We start from the raw sequence: 20484 nt of genomic DNA, 5'->3' as shown, positions 1-20484 counted from the left end.
GAAGCATTGCCCCATACGTGTCGGATTCTGTGACTCACAGTGGAAGAATGGGGGATCCCACAGCCCCTGGTGTGGTTCTTTGTTAGACTAGGGGAAAAGACTGAAGACAAGGCTGTGGTTCTGACTGGGGGGAAGGGGAGTAAGGCTGCATCTAGGGTCCCTGGATGAGCATCAAATACTGGTGAACATCTTTGAGCTATGTTTTCCCTTCAGATCGGGTTTTGGGTCTGGGATAGCGAGACAGTCCTACACCTGTTTCTTGAAGTGTTGGCGGCCTTCTGGCAAGACTCTTCCAAAGGCAACTGGGCCCAGGTCGGGCAGAGGCTTCCCATGTCCCCTGGAGGGTTAGGGGAGTATTATCCCTTCTTTTGCACTCTTCATAGTCTGTGTCCCCACAGGGATGGGCTAGTTTAGAACGTTGTTTCGGGGCTGTGACGGCGGCCACGGAAGCACGGGGAGGACGGCGTCTGCTGCCTGCCGCAGTCTTCCTTCCTGGCTGCAGCTTAGCCTGGAGCCCCCGCTGTTCTTCCCACTCTCTCTGGTCCGCCCCCCGACTTTGGAGGGCGCATGCTCTGTGGATGGCAGTGGGTGGGGGAGGAGGCTGGCAGGGAGCGGGGGCTCCCGTCTCTGCACTGAGCCAGCCGTCCTCACCGGGCTTCTGCACGGCGTGAATGATGGAGAGGGTCCGAGGGAACATTTTCCCCTTCTGCACAACAGCTGCTGCATCCCAGGGCGAACCTCAGTGAAATCTGAGGTTCCTGACTCTCCCCTGCTCCCTCTCCTCCCCATTGGTTGCTCTCCCGATGGCTCATCTTACCATCACAACCACCCCCCCCATCCCTGCACCGGTCACCTATCTCCTCTGCTCCTTGGCACTCAACCCTAGCTGAGTGTCCTCCCTGTGAAAGTTCCCATCTATGAACTTAGGGTCCCTCCAACTGACTCTGCACACTCCTGAGCCCCAGATCCATGGATCCAGATGCTTTCTAGATTTTTTCCACTTGAATACCTCACAGACACATCAACCTTAAAAGCCTAAAATCGAACTCTGTTGGCTTCCCACCCAACCTCCTCTTCCAGGCCTACCTGTATTGGTTGAGGGCACCACGTTCTGTCCAGCTGCCTAAGCCAGGACTCCCCAGGTCCTTTTTGACTTCATCACCCCCATATGTAACCTAGAACCGGGAAACATCAGTCCCGGTTCCCATGATCGCAAGTCTGTCCATTTCTCCATCGACCCTGCTTCCCCACTGGCTCAGGCTACTGTCCTCTGTCGTAGCCCCATGGTGGCTTCTCGTCCAGGTCCTGTGAGTCTTGGCCTCCAATCTGTTTCCTCCTCTGCCAGCAGTGAACTTCCTGTATTCCAAATAACTCCTGTCCTTGCTTTAAAGACCCGTAAATGCCCTCCATTGTTTTTCTTTTTTTTTTTTTTTAAAGATTTTATTTATTTATGTGACAGAGAGACAGCCAGCGAGAGAGGGAACACAGCAAGCGAGTGAGAGAGGAAGAAGCAGGCTTCCAGCAGAGGAGCCTGATGTGGGACTCGATCCCGGAACGCCGGGATCACGCCCTGAGCCGAAGGCAGACGCTTTAACGACTGCGCTACCCAGGCGCCCCCCCTCCATTGTTTCTAGGTTGCATCCTCCTTAGTCCGCTCAAGGTCCTGTGACTGCCTCCACTGTTGGCTTTGCTGGCCTGTCCTGCCCCGTGAACGTACACCCTAGCTCTATAAAATTTAGAATTCCTCAAATTTTCTCCTCCGTACCTTTGCAAATACAGCTTCCTTTGCCTGGAATGTACTTTTGATTTTCCTTTTCCAGACTCTTCCCTGACCTTCCATCCATCTCTTACTAGGCTTAAACTCCTCCTGGTAGCTCTTCCCTGACCCCTGCATTTGGTTAGAACCGCCCACCCCACTGTGTTAACACCCCATATTTCTCCCATCATAAGATTTCTCCTTTTTGGAGCTACTTAACTTTTGGACTCCCTGCTTTTCTCTTAACGTGAAGACGAGGGGCCTGATGCCTTAATCACTATCGCACAGTATCTGGCATGCAGATCTTTGATAACGTTCACTTAACCTTGCTAAGCTCCAGCTGGAAACATGGGAATAATGAGCTCTTCCTCTAGATTCTATCGCTGCCCCATTTTACAAACCCAGGAAGCGATGCAGAGAGGTTAGAACATCCAGCGAGTGGTGGAGGTAAAATTAGAACCCAGACAGTCTGACTCCAAATCCTTGTTCTCCACCCCTACGTGATGCGCGTGCTCAGAGATGCTCTTTGCAGGTAATTCTGTGGTTCCAGCTGCTCTAATCCACCCCAGTTTGGAAACCGTGTATAAGAAAGGATTGCTGCCGTTGTCCAGCACACTGACGGCTCAGAAATGTGACTGCTAACATCCTAAATGGATTGCAAAAGGGAAACAATGTTTTTGAAGCAGGGAGAGTAGAATAGAGGCAAAAACGGCCATCCTGAGAACCTGAACGTTTCTTAGTGCAGGAGAGCAATGGATGCTTGTGGTCAGTACATTTAGCCATCCAGTTTCTAATGTGTTCGTTATCCATTTCAATATTGTCTGATACAGTTCAGACACTTAGGCCAAGAAATGTACTGGGCAGTGAGGATCCCGAAGCAGCTCTTCTGTCCAGAGGCTGCTGTGTGGTGGGTGAGACAGGCTGTTTGAACACATGGCCAATGAAGAGACTGCATAGGGTGGTGTTGGGGGGTCACGGGGAACATCTCCAAAGCTCTTTCAGGAAGCCTTCCTGGTGGAAGTGATGTCCAGGATGAGACCAGAAGGACTTAAAGAATAGAACCTCTTTCAGAAAGGATATAAGGTCTTTCAGAAAGAGCCAAGATAAGTGACGGTGCTGGTAGAGTGAACAGGACCTCATCTGAGGTTAGCGGATCTTGGTATTGGTTCCAGCTCTGTCCTTGACCCAGCTGCGTGACTCGAAGCCAGTGAACATTCCTACCGCTCCCCTAAAATGTGGGCATAAAACATACTTCGTAAGGTTATCCTAAGGATCAAAGAAAGTCTTTGAAGACTGCTATGAGGTGTGAAGTGGTATAAAGATTTGAAGTACGGTCCTCGATGAAATAATGAGGACTACCACTTGGCGCGGCCACGGCTGCGTAGGAAACCCTCCAGGAACGGTAGCTGCCTTCTGCTTTAGACCACGTCTCTTCGCTGTGCTGGAAGTCTCCTGCCCCTCAGAGAGGACTTCCTGACAGATCCACAGGGCGTACACTGCTTAGCCCTTAGGGACCTCTGCTTTTTCTCTGCTCTTAGTTTCTGGAGCTCGTTGCTTCCCACAACCAAGCTTTGGGTTGCTGAAGGCTAGTGTCTCCATGTTCGCTTTCTCCCCAGTTAATTCCTTTGAAGGCAGGAGAAATAAGGGCCGAGAGACGAGGTGGTGGGAAACCTGAGGAACCTGGTCCCAGTAACAGGGGCCCAAGCATGTGTTCCAGTGTGATTCAGAATCTAAAATTCTAGAGGGACCTTTGTTTTTGGCCTTGTGATGGATTTGCCAAGAGTGTTAGGATATGTCATTTATTTTCCCCCAGTTCAATTGACAGTGACCTATAACATGTAAGTTTAAGGTTTACGGCATACTCTGGTATAAGTATGTCATGAAATGATTACAAGCGAACATCTGTCACCACACATAGTTAAATTTTTTTTCTTTGTGATGAGAACTTTCAAGATCTAGTCTCTTAGCAACTTTCAACTACTACAATGTGGTATTGTTACCTAAAGTCATCCTGTTGCACATCTCCAGAACCGATTTCTCTTCTCACTGGAGGTTTCTACCGTTTGACCCTCTTCATGCTGTTCCCCGACTCCCCACCTCTGGCAACCACAAGTCTGAGCTGAGTTGTTTTTGTTCGTCTTTTATTTTATTTTTTTTTTTATTTTTTAAAGATTTTATTTATTCGACAGAGAGAGACAGCCAGCGAGAGAGGGAACACAAGCAGGGGGAGTGGGAGAGGAAGAAGCAGGCTCCCAGTGGAGGAGCCTGATGTGGGGCTCGATCCCATAACGCCGGGATCACGCCCTGAGCTGAAGGCAGACGCCCAACCGCTGCGCCACCCAGGTGCCCCTGTTCGTCTTTTAGATTCCACATGTGAGATCATACAGTATTTGACTTTTTTCTCACTTAGGACATTATACTAAGTGTCCTTTAATTTTATATGGTCTATCACTTGGTTTAAAGCTTATTTAAGTTTTTAAAGAGCCTATCCGGGTATGGGTAGGGATGTTTAATGAAACAGCTGCTTCTGGTTCTGTGATGCTAAGGGATTAATTAGCGCAGTGACTAAAGTAGGGGTCCTGAAGCAACTGGGAAGTTGGCTTGCAGGGAATCTGGGGAAGGAGGGGAGTACGGACCCACGTGACTGTGCCCCTTTGGGCCAGCTTATTACCGTTTTTCAGGTGAGTGCTGACTGCAAAGGTCACAGAAAAGCTGAATGTGTGTCCAGCTGCTGAGGACACACCAGAGTCCGGTGCAGCTCTGTGCGTGTAGTGGGTGCTCGAGGGCCGAGGATTCGTCGAGCACTCGTCCCGCCGAGTGCTGCTGTGGGATGGTGCTGAACTACGAGAAGCACCGTTCCTGGTCCCAACGTACTTGTTCATGACCCAGCAAGAGAAAGCCAGCCACAGTCCGAGCACAAGGAGACAAAGGCTCCACTGACAGAATTTCATGCACAGAACTGTAGGGACATGTAAGAACAGTTGCCTGGGTTGGAGGGAGGTAAATGGAGCTGTGGGGAAGACCGTGTAAGGTGGCGTTTATAACCAGATAAATGTGCATAGAGATTGTTACCTATAGACTAAGGGTTACTGGTGGAGAGGGGGGAAAAAGGTGGTGGGGATGGAGGACACTTGTGATGAGCCCTGGGTGTTGTATGGAAGTGTTGAGTCACGATGTTGTACACCTGAAGCTAATATTACAATGTACATTAACAAATTAAAAAATTTTCGTGGCCAGCGAGGTAGAATGAAAGATCCTATTCACCATGGGTGCTGTTGGGTACAGAGCAAGGACCTGAACCCAGGCTGTCTTTTCCCTTTCCACCCTATGATGCAGCTGCTTCTCTAAAAAGTTAGAGACTCCTAAAGTGAAAAACCTGGACACCTCGTTGAATTACTGTAGTCAACAGGTCTGGAGTGGAGGCTGCTTCCATTAGGGTTTGACTGCTCAGGCAGCTCTGGGCCCAGCTCTGATTAACTTCTGAGTGCACAAGTGGCTTGTGGTGTGTCTGCTGTTGGGTGCGTCTGGATGGAGAGAATCTTGGGGGAGAATTTCTGGTTTGATCCCTGGGCTGAGGAAGAGAGGCTGTGGGGAGAAGTGGAAAGCGAGCGAGGGCCTGGAGGAGGTGATGCTGCCGCTGGGCCGGGTCCGAACAGATTTGGTCCCCACACTGCTTTCCTGCTCAGAACAGCCCTCCCTGTCCCGCTGCCTCACTTCTACCTCAGACCCAAGGACACGAGAAGTTGCTGGTCCTGAAGGAATTGAGGATGGGTAAGAGTTGGCACTATGGGTGGTCTTGGTGGCAGGAGGAGGGGTCCTGTCATACAGTTGGAGAGACACTTTCCTTCTGGAGGAAGGCATGCTGCCCCCCCCCCGATGCTATTTTTGGATGTAGGGGAGGGATTCATGGGGGGCTGAACCCAAGAGCACCGTTAGGAAAGACCTTTTAGCAGATCTAGGACTTTCAGACCTGGCTCTTGACCTCTCAAATGCTTCAGTAGGAAGGCTTGTCTCTCGGATGCAGAAATCTCAGAGATACAGGATGGTCTACAAAGAGACCAGATCTTGAGAGAACTATGGTTTTCCCATCTAGAATCTGATGTTTGTACAGCCAGGCCTTACACTGGATGAGCTCCTTGGATGTCACCATCCCTCAGGTGAAGGAAAGGGAAATCACTCCCTTAAAGAGACCGTAGCATTTAGGAATGGGCAGATAAGCATCCCTCACACGATATACTGAGGAGAAAGAGGCACAAGACTGAAGTGTGTAACCCTCCCTACCATCCCCTGAGGTGGTAAAATGTGTGTGCAGGCAGGACACCAGAGCGACTCCCAGAAGCTCTGGAGGAAAGGACAGTTTCCTTCAGGAGGCCTAGTGGGAGTGGAGACTCTTGTTCTTTTTAGCCTTTTTTTTTCTTTTGAATTGGAGCAACTACTCCTGAATGCTGATGTTGGTGTTTTGTGTATTGTTTTTCCTATTTTCTGGTATTACCCAAGAAGTGCCATGGAGGGTGCAAGTGAAGACTACTTCCATGGTTCTCGCTCCGAACAGAGCACAGCTCTTTCTGACCAACTTATTTTTCTTCATCATGATAAGAAGCTGGCTCCAGGGAGAGGACCAGCAGCCGGAGATTGATGAGCACGACCAGACCGGACACAGGGTTGTGTTGTGTACAGCCGCGACCAGCGCTGTGGGGACCACTGAACGGAAACAAAGGCTTGAGTGTAAATCAAATAGAAGCTAAACTTTCAAGGACTAAACCGGTGTCTTCCAAACTTCTTACCTTTAATACACACTCGCCTTTCCCAAAGGTTACGCTAGAATTTCATTACCGAGTGGCCTTGCCTTGCTGGGGAGGGTGTCTAGTTTTTCTATAGGTTCTATGAAAGTTAAGGACCTTTTTATTTTCAAACCTGAAACTACCACGTGTACTTTAAGAAGTTCCTTCTCCCACTCTAGAAATGCAGATATACTTCCTTAAAAATCGTGCCCATCCTCCCTGACCTTTCAGATACTCAGATGAAAATGCCCGGACACAACTTTGGAATATACGGAAACAAAGATTGACTCTATGGTAGGGGGGCTGAAGCAAGATGGGCATAGCCCATCGCAGAAGGGACTGCACAGGGCACGCTGGTTGGAGGCAGCAGAGAGGTGTGTTGCTCAGGGATGGACATCTCGTACAGAGAGGGTCAGGGTATTAAATGTTTCTTCCCACAGCTCTGCGTAGGGCCTCTTTGACCTCCTTGTTCCTCAGACTGTAGACAACAGGGTTCAGCAAGGGAGTGATGATGGTGTAAGTCACTGAGAGAAGGACGTCTTGCTCTGCAGAATCCTCGGACTTGGGCTTGAGGTAGGCAATGGAGGCACAGCCGTAGTGGACGACGACCACTGTGAGGTGGGAGGCGCAGGTGGCGAACGCCTTCTTCCGGCCCTGGGCAGAGGGGATCTTGAGGATGGTGGAGATGATGAGGACGTAGGAGATGAAGACCAGAGCCACGGGGACCAGGATCACACAGGAACTGACAGCAAAGTTGATGATCTCATTGATAGTGGTGTCAATGCAGGAGAGTTTGAGGACAGGGAGGATGTCACAGAAAAAATGTCCAACCACTCTGTGACAGAAGGGTAAGGTAAATATGGATGTCACCTGGACGACTGCCATGACCAGGCCAATGCCAGAGGTGCCACACAGCAGCTGGGCACATGCCCTTTTGCTCATGAGGACTGTGTACCTCAGGGGGTTGCAGATGGCCACGTAGCGGTCGTAGCCCATGGCCGTGAGCAGGAAGCAGTTGTTGATGGCCAAGGCAACAAAGAAGAACATTTGGGTGCTACAGCCTGCTATGGAGATGGGCTGATCCTGGGCTAGGAGACCAGACAGCATCCGTGGGATGGTGACGAGAGTGTACACGGTCTCTGAACTAGCCAGAATGCTCAGGAAGAAGTACATGGGGGTGTGCAGGTGACGGTCAATGCAGATGATGGTCACAATGATGGCATTGCCAGCCAGGGTTAATGTGTACAGGACGAGAAAGACCACAAACAGGGTGATCTGGTAGTCACGGAATCTGGAGAAGCCCAGGAAAACAAACTCCCTCACCTCTGTGAGGTTCTTTCTCTGCATTCTTCAACTTCCGTGTCTGAAAACAATGTAGGGAGTCAGTACGGAGCAAGTTGCCTCCTGACGTGAGTTCAAACAGGGAACACACATGCACAGTCTACTGTCTTGCTCTATCATCAGGGGGCTTGAATAGGTCTTACGTCTAGCTTATCTCCCCCCCCCCCCCCCCCCCCCAGTTCTTGCTGTCTGCTTGATCCTCCCTTAAGCCTCTGGCCCAGGAGTCCCTTAGAGGAGACCACCATGTGTGCCTTTTCAAAGTCTCCTCGTGAACGCTATTTCTGTAGGGTGCAGATGGGGAGGCTTTTTCCTTTAGGCACAGCCCACGGGCGCCAGAGCCCAGGCTGCCCCACCTTTGCTTGTGTGTCTTCCGGGAAAGTACGAGCAGCCAGAACAAGGAAATGGGGGGCAGGGAGTCTGGCGTTTTTGAAGATGGTCACTGGTGGGTAGCTGTCACTTAGAAAGAACATGGGACAGTGTACAGTTTGTAGAATTAATCTCCAGGACAGAATCTTCAGGAATGTTTTAATGGGCGTGTAGGTAAGGTATCCTGGGCTCAGCCTAGATGTTTTGTCAAACCGTTGGCAAATTGCTTTGTTGTAAATGTGCTAAGAGGGCCTTGAGGGTTTAGGGGCAAGTAAGGGAAGAGGGGAAAGAGGAGGACCATAACTGAAGAAGTAACCTTTTTTTTTTTTTTTTTTTTTTTTTTTTTGGGCAGAGGGATTTTTAAGAATAAAGTTTAACAGCTTATCAATTATACTATGTTGTGATGGAAAGTCCCTCCTGATGTGCAGTCTTGTGCTCATGATATTGGGAGTAGAGAGCACTGGGTGATGGCACCGTGCAGACAGGGAGCCTGCATGAGGCAAGACGATGAAAGCAAGAAATCCTAGGGTTTCTCTGGTCCTACCTCTCCCCTTGCGAGCACATGCAGTCTTTCCTAGAAGTTTGGTGAGGGACTCTGGGAGATGGCTGCCAGCTCTCAGATGGTGGCTTGAGCCATTTTAAAGAACAGGATAACCACAGGCTGCAGAGCTGGGGTGCGTCAAGGAAACCTCCACTAGGAATCTAGGAGACGTAATCTAGAAAATGTTGCAGATTTTCTGGAAAGTAGTCCAGCATGGAAAATAAGGCACATGTTTAAGGTAGAAATGGGTGTGCCACAAAGTAATTTAAAAGACTAACCAACTGGAAAGTTAAAGATTTCAGAGTGATGGTGCGACTCTTGGTGGCTTTGTAGAAAGGATGAGGTAGGGTGGTAATTTGTAGGTAAAAGTAAACATTCCTCAGTCTCCCTGGCTGCATTTCAGGGCCAAAGAGCAACATGTGACTAGAGGCAACTAGATTGGACAGCAGAACTCAAACTTTCCTCCCTTGGTGAAGGCCTGTTGAACGGCACTGCTGTGTCCTCGTGGATGGATGTATGTAATACACTGGACAAGACCATGTAAGGAGCAGTAACATTAAAATGCATGTATGTGTATACGTGAATGCACATTAAATATGCAAGCAGAAGTGAAAGATCTACCTGACATTCTGATGTGTTCGCTGTTATGTGGGAATGGAGGGAGTGAGGTTATAGGAAACTTGACCGACTTTTGACATATACTTACAATGAGGGTGGTGGCCCTTGTTCTAAAATGCTACAGAGCATGAAAGTGTGGCTCATAGAGTTAGAAGTCAAGGAGAACTGAGAGGAGACCTCGAGCTGAGCAAGGAGGTGGTGGTTGACTGGTCAGTTTCAGTGGCGTCTGGGGCTGGAAAGCCTGGTTACAGGGAGTGAACAAAGAACTTCAGTAGCTCGTGGATGAGAACCACAGATCGTATCTGCCTTTCCTGTTTCTGGATGAGCCTGTTGCAATGAGTGACGTTAAGTGGTGAAGAAGATACCGAGTCGGGGCACTTCCGTGGCTCAGCCGTTAAGCGTCTGCCTTCGGCTCAGGTAATGATCCCAGGGTCCTGGGATCGGGTGCTCTGCTCAGCGGGAAGCCTGCTTCTCCCTCTCCCACTCCCCTTGCTTGTGTTCCCTCTCTTGCTGTCTCTGTCAAACAAATAAATCTTAAAAAAAATACCGAGTCAGGGAAGCAGTATGCGTATTTGTCGTGGGGAAGAGCAGATAGTCAACTGAATTGCCAGGAGGAGGAAGAAGAAAAATCACTGGTATCCTTAAACTAGGGTCTGAAAAGTAGTGTTGCTTTTACCCCAAACCCGCCAGATTTATTGGAAGTATGCCTTGGGTAAATACAAATTTACTTTCTTTGAAGATATTATAAAGGTAGACAGGATGGCTGACTCCTGGGGAAACGTAACTATTGCCTATGGTACACAACTGGATTGAACTGCAGACTATGAAAAGCTATCTTAGGACCTTCCTAAAACTTGGAAACGAATGCAAATGTTTCCATGCAGATGAAGACCTGCGAGAGCACAGAGCGGAGTTACTATCTGCTTAGGGGAAAGTGGGCGGGCTGTGTGGGGAGGGGCAAAGCACTGCCGCTAGGGGGAGCCACCGCGCCTGCCTGCGTCGCTGGCGGGGGGAGGGGGGCCCGGTGCTCACAGGGATTCTCCCTCCACCTGTGCATGCGAGTCCGTCCTCCCTGCTGGCCAGCTACGCTTCCTACAGTCGGTGTCCTGCTCACCCTGACTTTTCCTAGCATTCCTCCAACCACATTCTACTTTAGAAGTTCTATTTTACTGCATTTGTGGTGATGTTTAAGCATTGTGTGTAGATTAAGGGCAATTGTCTACTTAGCTCGCTGCTTCACCTCTTTGAAGTGCAGAAGCATTCCAGAATGGTTCCTGGAGAGGAACACTCGGCTCAGCTGACAAATGCAGGGCTGTTGCTGTCCTTGGAGGTGAGGGTGGTCCCAGAGGACGAGATGGGAAGCTGGGGATACGGAAGTAAATCCCACTCTTCATCCTTCTGGGTCTTGTGTTTTTACACAGAAGACCTCCGGTGGCAAGGGACGCCAGGGCTCACGTGGGGAGGGGGGAGGAGGTCCCGGAGAGCACCGTGGAGCCGAAAGGGCATGGAGTGGGTGGGTCTTTCCTGCCCCTGCAGTTTGCCTGGGAGGAGTGCTCAGCAGTTAGAACGGGGGTCCGGAACTTCAGGAGGATTTGGACTGGGGGGAGGGGGCTGACTTTTTGAGCCTGCCCGGCCGGAAGCGACTGCAGCTGCGTATCGTAGAAGGGGCCCTTCTCCCACCCAAATCCGAGCCCTCCTGTGGCTGCGCCCTAGGGGTGTTTCTGTCTAAGGGACACACCGGTAGAGAATCTTGAAAGCACGGTATAGTGCGGAAAGCTTTCAAGATGATTTATACATTCCAGAAGGATAGAAACCCCGTGGGGGAATAATACGGAAATGTGCTCATGCATCAAAATGTTAGTCATGAAGCCAATATTTCTACTAGAAGAAAAAGACAAATAGAGGGGAAAACACCATTTGCAAAGGGAAGAAATTGACAAAAGCCATAGGTATTTATAAATGCCTAAGTCTTTATAAGCAGAATATGTGCCTAGAAACCGAATGTTTAAAAAAAAAAAAACGAACCTAAAAAATGCCAGGTAGGCTGAGCCCCTGTAATGACCTTTTGTGTGTGAAGGAATTGTGAGTTAAAAAAACAAACCCCCCCCCCCATGTTTTCTTTGTTGGTTTTCTTGTGGTTCCCTCCCCTTCCCCCTAGACTTTTGCCCTGTCCTTTACTTTTCCTTTTAAACCAAATAGACTAGGGAGCCAGCAAGGCAGGAGTCAAGGAACTGAGGATTACATGGGACTATTTGAATTAAATGAGAGCGGTGACTTTTCTTTGGGAGGGAAGTCTTTGATGAGGGAACAGAAGGCAAGCTGAGGACAAATCAAACTGACACCCCGCAACTCCCCCCCCCACCAAATGGGATGTGACATTCCTCAGGCACTCCTGGCTGCCCTCAAGGACAAAGAAACAGTTAACCTATAGACACCACAATCCTGCAAGACTTGAGTCTCCCTCAGTTTACAAATGTTTTAGCAGTCTACAAGAACAAAGCATTTCTAGCAGTAACCTAGCTTCCAGAAGGGAACGTAAATACAATTGAATGTCTTTGAAAAACCTGCAGCCCATAGACAGATACTTGAAGCAGGTAGAGTGTAATGTTCCTCCGGGAAGTTCCCAACTATCTTCATGTTAATGTCTTACTAGGGGGGAAAAACAACCTTAACCTGACCATGGCAAAGCCTCTGGTATCCTGTGAGTCGTCTTTAACATGAAAGTATTTTCTCAACCTCGCTTTTTCCTTACCTCCCCCAACCCCATGGTATATAATCAGCCACCCCTCACAACCCCGGGGCAGCAGCTCTTTCTGCCCCCGGGTCCTGTTCCCGTGCTTTAATAAATCACTAGTTTTGCACCAAAGATGCCTCAAGAATTCTTTCTTGGTCGTTGGCTCCAGACTCCACCCCACTGAACCTCACCTATATTCCACAACCTCATCATATGGCGCCCAACGTGGGGCTTTGAGTCTTTACATCTGGTCTCTGAGCTTCGGTGCAAAATTGGTGAGTACTTTTCCTTCCTTTACACATTTCTGGGGCTCTTCAAGGAGTAGGGTCTTATGGGAACACTTTCATGTCCATAGGTCAGGCCGCAATCCTCTAGCCCATGGCTACTCTACGGAGAGGAGAAAGCCTGCCTTTTGGCTGGAAGTTAGTACCCTGGCCGGGATGGTAATAAGACCCAGAAACTTGATGCCCTTTTTTTACTGCTGTCCTTATACAAAGTCATCTGTCTTGGGCACGGGACAGCCACCTCTAAGTGACTAGCACGGCTGCTAATTCAAAGACTCCCGTGTGAGGTTTCCTCCTGATTGATCTAATGCGATCCCCTCCACATCGTGGTCTAGCCACTTCTGGCCGCGGGACCTCCATCGGAGCCGGCCGGAACCAGTACCCGGTGGAGTTAAACCCAACCGGGGACCGTTTCCCAGGGAAGTTGGGCTGTAAGGACCACCTGTGTTGGAATGTCGCTTAGACCATGATGGATTTCTGTCTTAACTGTTTTCCGTCAATGTCCTCTAATTAGGGTACAAAATTCAGTAACTTCCCCTTGTAAAACTTTCCCAGTGTTCCCCATGGGTTAAAAACAGCTGGTTCTTCAAGCCAAGGTAAAATACTTTCAAGACAAGACAAAATAAGGCGTGACCTTCACGGTACGACCTTCAAGGCATGGTATTTCCGTCCATTCACCAGGCATCCATCGGCAGCCTAGGATGCGATGGGGTAGGGGAGGGACGCCGGCATCCCTCCTACGGACCTTTTATGGCTGGAATGCCTTCACAGGAAGGCAGGATTGTGATCAATAGCGATGTCTTGTTTGAGGGACGCCTCCGGTCACTTTTGACACGGGAACCTCTGACATATCCTGTGTGGGACGCCACCTGGGAGTCGGGGGGGATTTGGTCATGGACCTTCTTTACTTTTCTGAGCATGGCCTCAGTAGGCTGCTGCTTCAGTTCCCAAGGACTCTCCCTTGGGGTGCCTTCTAACCCATTGGAAACAATTTGGACTGCAAAATTTAGGAAAGTACTGATATCCTGTAACACTGCATGGTTTCAGTGGGATCTATCGGTAAGATCTCTTCTGTAACGAACAGAGCAAATGGACCTGGGGTACCTTCATTGCTCTACACCAGGACCCCCGACATAAGGGCCTCTTGCAGGATGTGTTTGCCTGAATGGGTCAGCTAGAAAACTCTCTCCTGACCTATTGGATAATTATCTAAATAGGCCTCCTCTGAGTAAACCCGGGTTGCTGGAGGAAACACGGGCCATTCCCTGCAAAGGGGACTCTTGACTCTCTTCTCTCTCGCTGTTCCTTCTAACAGATGTGGGGGGCATCTCCCTCACTCATTTCCCGGGTTAATAACTATAACTGGAGCCATCTGGTTAGTCTCCCTCTGGACAAAGACTTTAAGGAATATTCCAAAGCAGCTGCCGGAACTCCCTTTGTTTTGGGGAAATTTCCTGTCTTCTGTGGCCCGACATGGACTGCCTATTCCCCCTTGTTGGTGGGAAAACATGGCGTCTGCTCCTGTTGGAGCTGGTGAGCTCGAAAACCAGGAACCCTTTCTCTGCCTTCTGGCAGCACTCTGCCTCTACTGTCTCCCCCTCCCCCTTCTTTCTGCACCACCTGGGCTCCTGCCTGCATAACTGGCTTCTGTACCATCCTCCATGCCTCAGGCACCATGGCTCCTCCTGCCCTCACCATCAAGGAGTGAAGAGCACCCCCTGGACTTAACACCATGCACTCCAGGTTTCCCCACCAGTGTCTCAGGTAAAAACTGACAATGGGGAGGATCCAGGTGGAACATAATTCAGTATTTAAGTTTGTTTTAATTAAGATAGACATGTCTTCAAGTTATCAGCCCTACATGTGAAGCTTTTATTCTATCGAGGTTTACTGAAGGTCGAACAAACTTGTGTTATTTCTGTTGTGAGTTGTTAGTAAAATGAAGACTAAAATAATGGTTAATTGTCTCAAAGTTTTCATGGGTAACTGTTAAAATAGCTTTCAAAGTCTTTGGTAACCTAAATTTTTTAAGTTCTGCTTGGATGGTAAATGGGATTGAATTTGTTGGACGTCTAGGTCTTTTCCGAATGGGATCCGGTGCTAAAGCAGCGAGTACTGGATGTAGGTTTGTGCTTTTGACTTATTGCAAAGAAACTAAGGATATTTAAATCTGTTGGTAAACACGTTTTGTGCTTAATTGATTCATAAATTTGCCATCTAAATTCTGGTTTAACAGTTCACAGGTGGTTACTACTTAGTCTTCACTCACTGGAGACTAAGATTTCTAAAGAATGCAAAATTCTAAATGTAATGAAGGCTGATGGAAATCAGGGAAGCAACTCAGTAGAAAAGCAGAACATGTGAGAAGGGTAAGGAACGGGAATGCATTTTTTGTTGAAGGTAAAAGAAGGTAATTTTGTCCTAAGTAAGACGGTCATTTGGAAAGAGAGCATGGGATAAAATCTGAATGCAGAAGAAAGTTGTAGAAGGTTTATGATGGGATACCTTGGAACAGAATTTTAGGTGTGGTCAAGACTAAGATCAAAAAGAATGGATTTTTTAAAGGACAGTGGTATAAGATCTATAAGTCTGCTTTCTCTCTGTTTAAAAAGAGGAAGGTTTCTTGAATTGTTCAACAGCTCTGGATAAGAAAACCGTTTTCTTTGTCCAGAAAATGTTTTGTCATTAACACGTCTTCCATCATTTAGTTAAAACTTCTCAGTATTAAAGGAGCTAAGTTTTGCTAACAACTATAGAACCCTGCGTATTTGCCTTTCAAATCTTGTATTGTCACCTTGGTTAAATAAAAATAGTTTTGTAATAATCTGTAATCCTATTCAGGCATGTGCTATAATTTCAAGGTTTTAACAAATGCTACCAAGATTTGAATTGTAAATGAAATCTCTTTAACTCAATAGGCCTTTTTCTTTGGTGTGCTGAGTTACTTAGGAAGCACTGTTAAACAAATGAGCCTTAGGTTACATTTGGGTAAACGGTGTAACTCTCTAGAGATGATATGCAATCCCTGAAGTTTTAATGTTTTAATACAAGGCCGTCATCACTCTCTTCTGGGTATTGAAGTGTTGTGTGTCACAGAAATAACCTGATTTCCTTGCCAGCTATGTTGTAAACTCTCAATCTAATCCTATCTCTAACCATGTCCATTCTGAGTTTTTGTTAGTTACAATTGTTCTTAATTCTCTTCTAAAATAAGTTTCATCTTCAAAGAGATCATATGAAGGACTTTTAGGACAGGTACAGGTATTCGATATCTTTATAGAATCCTAAAACTGAAATGGGTAAAAATTTCCAGAACGAAAGCTGCATTCAAACTAAGCAAGAATTAGTAACATGGGACGAAATAAACTAAAAGATTATAGTGTCGTGACTCTTGTTTAAAACGTTACTGATTCTCTAACGTTTGCTCTTCCAGACTGAGGAAACTTTCTCTTAAGACATCAGTGATATACAGAAATAATAAAGCAAATTAAAGCATTTACTTTTTCTCTCTACCTGAACCCTCTGAAATTAAAAAGGTCTCAGTAAGTATTCTTTCTTCCATGGCAATCATAATCATTTGCATAAGTTCAACAAGTATTGTTCTCCTTGTAACAGGACACCATTGGAAACATTGGTTATTTTACCAAGGCTTTGACTGGAATGTCATGTTTGAGAGACATGCGTAGACTCAGATATGACCAAACAGCTTTCAGGAACTAGGGTTGACTTTATGAAACCTGGAGCCATAAAGCCCCCTGGAAATGGCCTGATACCTTGCTTACCGAGTTCCCAGCGGCCTCACCAGGTGAGTAAAGAATGTCACTTCCTGGCAGGTGCAGGAACCTCAGGATACTTTGGGGACCTCGTGGAGAGGAATTTGCCCAAATCTACAGGTATCACAGGCACATCTGACGGCAAGGGCTTGGCTTCTGGCCTGGAGAGGCTACTGAAAGTTCAACCTGGAGATTCCTTATAAAAGTTCCAGCAAAGCAGATTCTAAAAGAGCTACGTGATCAGTCACTATCCTTGCGGAGCTTATGTAAATAGGCCAGGTTTGCTAAAATTGGATTTGTTTTTCAAATAAATTAGTCCTGCTTTGGCTATCTCTGGAAATGAGGGTTATTTTAGAGAGAAAAATTATGTTTAAGTAACGCACTTTTCATGGAACACTACATCAAAAACTAAGGATATACTGTATGGTGACTAACCTAACATAATAAATTATTTAAAAAATGATAGTCTTAGTACAGTTGGGTATTGTGGGTTAGGTTTTTTAATAGTTTTTGTTTGACATTCTAGTGATAATTTATTAGTAACATACTTTTTTCTATGATGAGGAAAACTTTAACGCACCTTTGTGGATGTTGAATTCTAGATCTGATTGTCCTTAAATGTTTGCTTAAGCTAGACAACTTGAGGTAAACTTCAGAGAAATAGCTTTTTTTTTTTCTATACAATAGCTCATGTATAGATAATCTTCATGCTTTTTATTCTGTGGGGCTAATAACAAGACCCCATGGGCATATAATTATTTGAGCAACTGGGTAATGGGATAGATTCCCCAACAATTGTATAACTCGGCTATTGCCTTGGCCAATCGTATGTGGCTGGGAGGATGAAATCATTCCTTAAAAGTCAGAACATACTCCTCCATAGGGTTAACTACGGGCTTGTGGAGATAATGGATGACCCCACTTTCCTTGTGACTGGACTGGATGATGACTTGGGGATGCCCTTATCTCTTGACAAGTCTTCGCCCCCCACTTGCCAGTGATTCCTTATTAAGATATTAAGGCTAGACCTCAAAGAGGGCTGCTTAATGGTTTCATCCTGCATAGTTATATTTATCCTAGAAGCCACCAATGGATGTACAATTACAAGGAGAGGCTTTAGCTGAGCAGACAGCAGCCCTCCTGGTAAAAGGAGCCTCAAAGCTCACTATGGGACAGTCCCTTACTGTAGTGACTTCACATCAGGTCCAAGACCAAAAGCCACCAATGGGTGATGGGAAGCTGACTTATTAAATACCAGGCTATGCTTACAGGTGTGCCTGAAATAATACTTGAAACCTGTCAGACGTTAAACGCAGCTACCCTTAAGCCTGGACTTGACCATTGTATTTCTATAGAATATAACTGTTCAAAGGTTATTGATCTTGTTTATTCTAGTTGACCAGATTTAATATGTCCCTATTGAAAATACAGAGGACAATTAGTTCACCAATGGTAATAGTTTTATGGAAAAGAGGGGTAAGAAAAACTGGGTATGCTATAGTCAAGTCTAACTCAAGACTGTTGAGGTCAAAGCCTTGTCAGCAAACATGTCTGCCCCCAAAGCAGAATTAATAGTGCCCACCTGTGTTTTGCAATTGGCAAAAGCCTTAAAAAGATTTATACTGACTTCAAATATATTTTCCTGGTCCTCCATGCTCACAGTGCAATTTGAAAAAAAAAAAAAAAATTGGGGGGGTGGGGATAAAAAACTGGATTATCATCAAGCTATAATTCCCCAATCAAATATGGGCCTGAAATCATTGGATGTATGACCCTCCAAAACCGAGTAGTCCTTGAAATCCTGACTGCATTTCGGGGAAGCCCATTATATGACTGGCTCCTGGCTGGGACTCGGGCTATGCAGCTCTAACCTGTGGCCGTGGCTTCTCCCGGGGTGGATAGGCCACTGCACTCTTGGGTTTTGCCTGGATAAATGAACCATACCAACCCAGCCAACCTTCCAAAATGGACATGTTCTGCGTCTTACTGGTACGACCACCTGGCATCTATCTTTGCTACCTCTTTGAGACTGGAGAATGTTGTTTGGCACATGGAAGTTCTCAATACACGGTCAAAGCCCTAAGAGATACTCTAGGGACATCAGATGTTTTTATCTGCTATAGGTGAAATGTGTGCTAGCATAACAACAATACTGTGTATACAGTCCAGGTACCACCAAAATACTCCTGGGTGTCTACCGGACACGAATGCTCAGATTGGTGCTTTAAATGATCCCTTTCCTTTAGTGATTGCTTTAAACTCCTGGGCTGGAGGAAAATTATCAAAGGTCAATTACCAAAGGCCTTTTCTCAGACTTCTCTTTCTCATTACAATATGAACCTTATTTTGTCATTTCTGGTGTGTCCCTTCCTAGTGTCAAGACTTTCACTGCCATAACTTCCAGCTAACAGATGATCCTTTCTACTCAAGGAGATTCAGATACCAAGGTTCATATATGTTGGCCCATGTTGGATTCAGCTGCCTCCCCATTTTGTAACTCCCCAAACATTCCCCAACTGACCAATATTGACCCATAGGTAGTGATATCTCTACGNNCCTATTCAGCAGGAAGACGTTACAGAAGATGAGACCTTCCACCTTCAGCAGCCTTAAATATTTAAGGGTCAAAATTGTTCAGGGGGGGAAATGATGAGGGAACAGAAGGCTAACTGAGGACAAAGCAGAAACTGAAACCATGCCCCCCCCCACCATGGGATGTAGGTGACATTCCTCAGGCGCTCCCAGCTGCCCTAAAGGGCAAAGAAACAGTTAACCTATAGAAACCACAATCCTCCAAGACTTGAGTCTCCCTCAGTTTACAAATGTCTTAGCAGTTTACAAGAACAAAGCATTTCTATCAATAACCTAGCTTCGGGAAGGGAATGTAGATACGATTGAATGTCTTTGTAACCTGCAGCCCGTAGATAATTGAAGTGGGCAGAGTGTAGTGTTGCTCCAGGAAGTTCCCAACTATCTTCATGTTAATGTCTTACTAGAGGGGGAAACAACCTTGACAATGGCAAGGCCTCCGGTATCCTGTGAGTCGTCTTTAACATAACAAAGTCCTTTCTCAACCTCGCTTTTTCCTTACCTCCCCCAACCCCATAGCATATATTCAGCCACCCCTCACAACCCAGGGTAGCAGCTCTTTCTGCCCATGGGTCCTGTGCCCGTGCTTTAATAAGCCACCATTTTGCACCAAAGACATCTGCAGAATTCTTTCTTGGTCGTCGGCTCTGGACTCCACCCCCACTGAACCTCACCTATATTCCACAACCTCATCCGTCTCCTCCCCAGAGTCTACACACCTCGCGTTGTGGGATCTGCTTGCGTGCGCTCATGGTTTCGGAGTGTACCAGGCGATCATGATTTGTCTGCGAAAGATCACTGTAATGCCGGGAAAACAGGTTGCTGGTTTTTTTTTTGCTCAAGGAAGTAACAGGGTCTTGGCGTCTTTCAGAGTCCGCCTTAGTAGGTTCTAGGTCAGCCGTAGTAGCTTATTAGGTCACATGTCGCTGGCCTCTGGCTGAAGCACGAGGTGACACCTTCACACGGAGCGTCTCTGGCCCTGTTGGCTGTGCCTTTGGAGGAGTTGCTCCTTTAAACTCTGATTTGGAAGGGACTTAGGAGAATTTCTGCCTAGCTTTTGTCTCCTGGGTTGATTTGCCAAGAGACTTGGCATCCCGTGGGTCTGCGTGGAGTCAGAATCCTGGAACGAGCCAGGGGATCTCATTACAAATGGGTTATACAAGGAATACTGGGCAAACTTCGCTCTCACATGGGCTGGGCTTTTTTTCCCTTCTTTCCTAGAGAAAAACAGCTCGGCTCTGCTGAAGATGTGTTCTGTGTCACGTGGCACCATCGTTTGTTCTTTCGAATCCTTGTTTGTGTGTTGTCCTTGTTAATGTTGGGGAAAATGCCCTTCTGTGAAAGTCCGACACGGTGTGCGGAAAGGGCTTTTCTCCCTTTCAGTAGGGGACCTACGTGGGTCTGGTTAGTGAGGATTCGGCTGGGGGGCAGGGACTGAAAACAGAGCATGGATAGTCCTTTTTATTTCTAGGCATACCCCAGAAAGGCAGGTGACTTAAAGTTAGGGTAATCTTCTCTGCTCCCCCCCACCCTCACTCACAGGGTGCTCTTACTGTGCTGGACTGGGTGCTGAGCAGGCGTTTTGTAGGTCCCCCCCCCCCACCCCGGGCGATGGTGACGAGTTGCTGCACCAGCCAGAGCTCTGAGATGCTGTGTATTTGCCTTTGCCTCCTGACTCCAGACATGGGGGGATTAGTCCCC

The 20484-nt window shown here is 47.2% G+C and overlaps 1 protein-coding gene across 1 annotated transcript in view; it reads right to left on the bottom strand.

Annotated features, from left to right (window-relative positions):
- Window positions 1-6727: 6727 nt before the first annotated feature.
- Window positions 6728-20484, bottom strand: part of LOC103672059 (putative olfactory receptor 10J6) — a 122560-nt gene continuing 108803 nt past the window's right edge. Inside the window, exon 2 of the mRNA XM_008700713.2 lies at window positions 6728-7878. Coding sequence (XP_008698935.2) covers window positions 6958-7878 — 921 coding nt within the window. The 3' untranslated portion in view covers window positions 6728-6957. The remainder of the gene's footprint in view (window positions 7879-20484) is intronic.

The sequence above is a fragment of the Ursus maritimus genome, unplaced genomic scaffold (genome assembly GCF_017311325.1).
Source record: "Ursus maritimus isolate PB19 unplaced genomic scaffold, ASM1731132v1 scaffold_2, whole genome shotgun sequence".
NCBI classification, from domain to species: domain Eukaryota; kingdom Metazoa; phylum Chordata; class Mammalia; order Carnivora; family Ursidae; genus Ursus; species Ursus maritimus.
The sequence above is the reverse complement of the archived record's forward strand: the minus strand, read 5'-3'. Positions and strand labels throughout refer to the sequence as shown.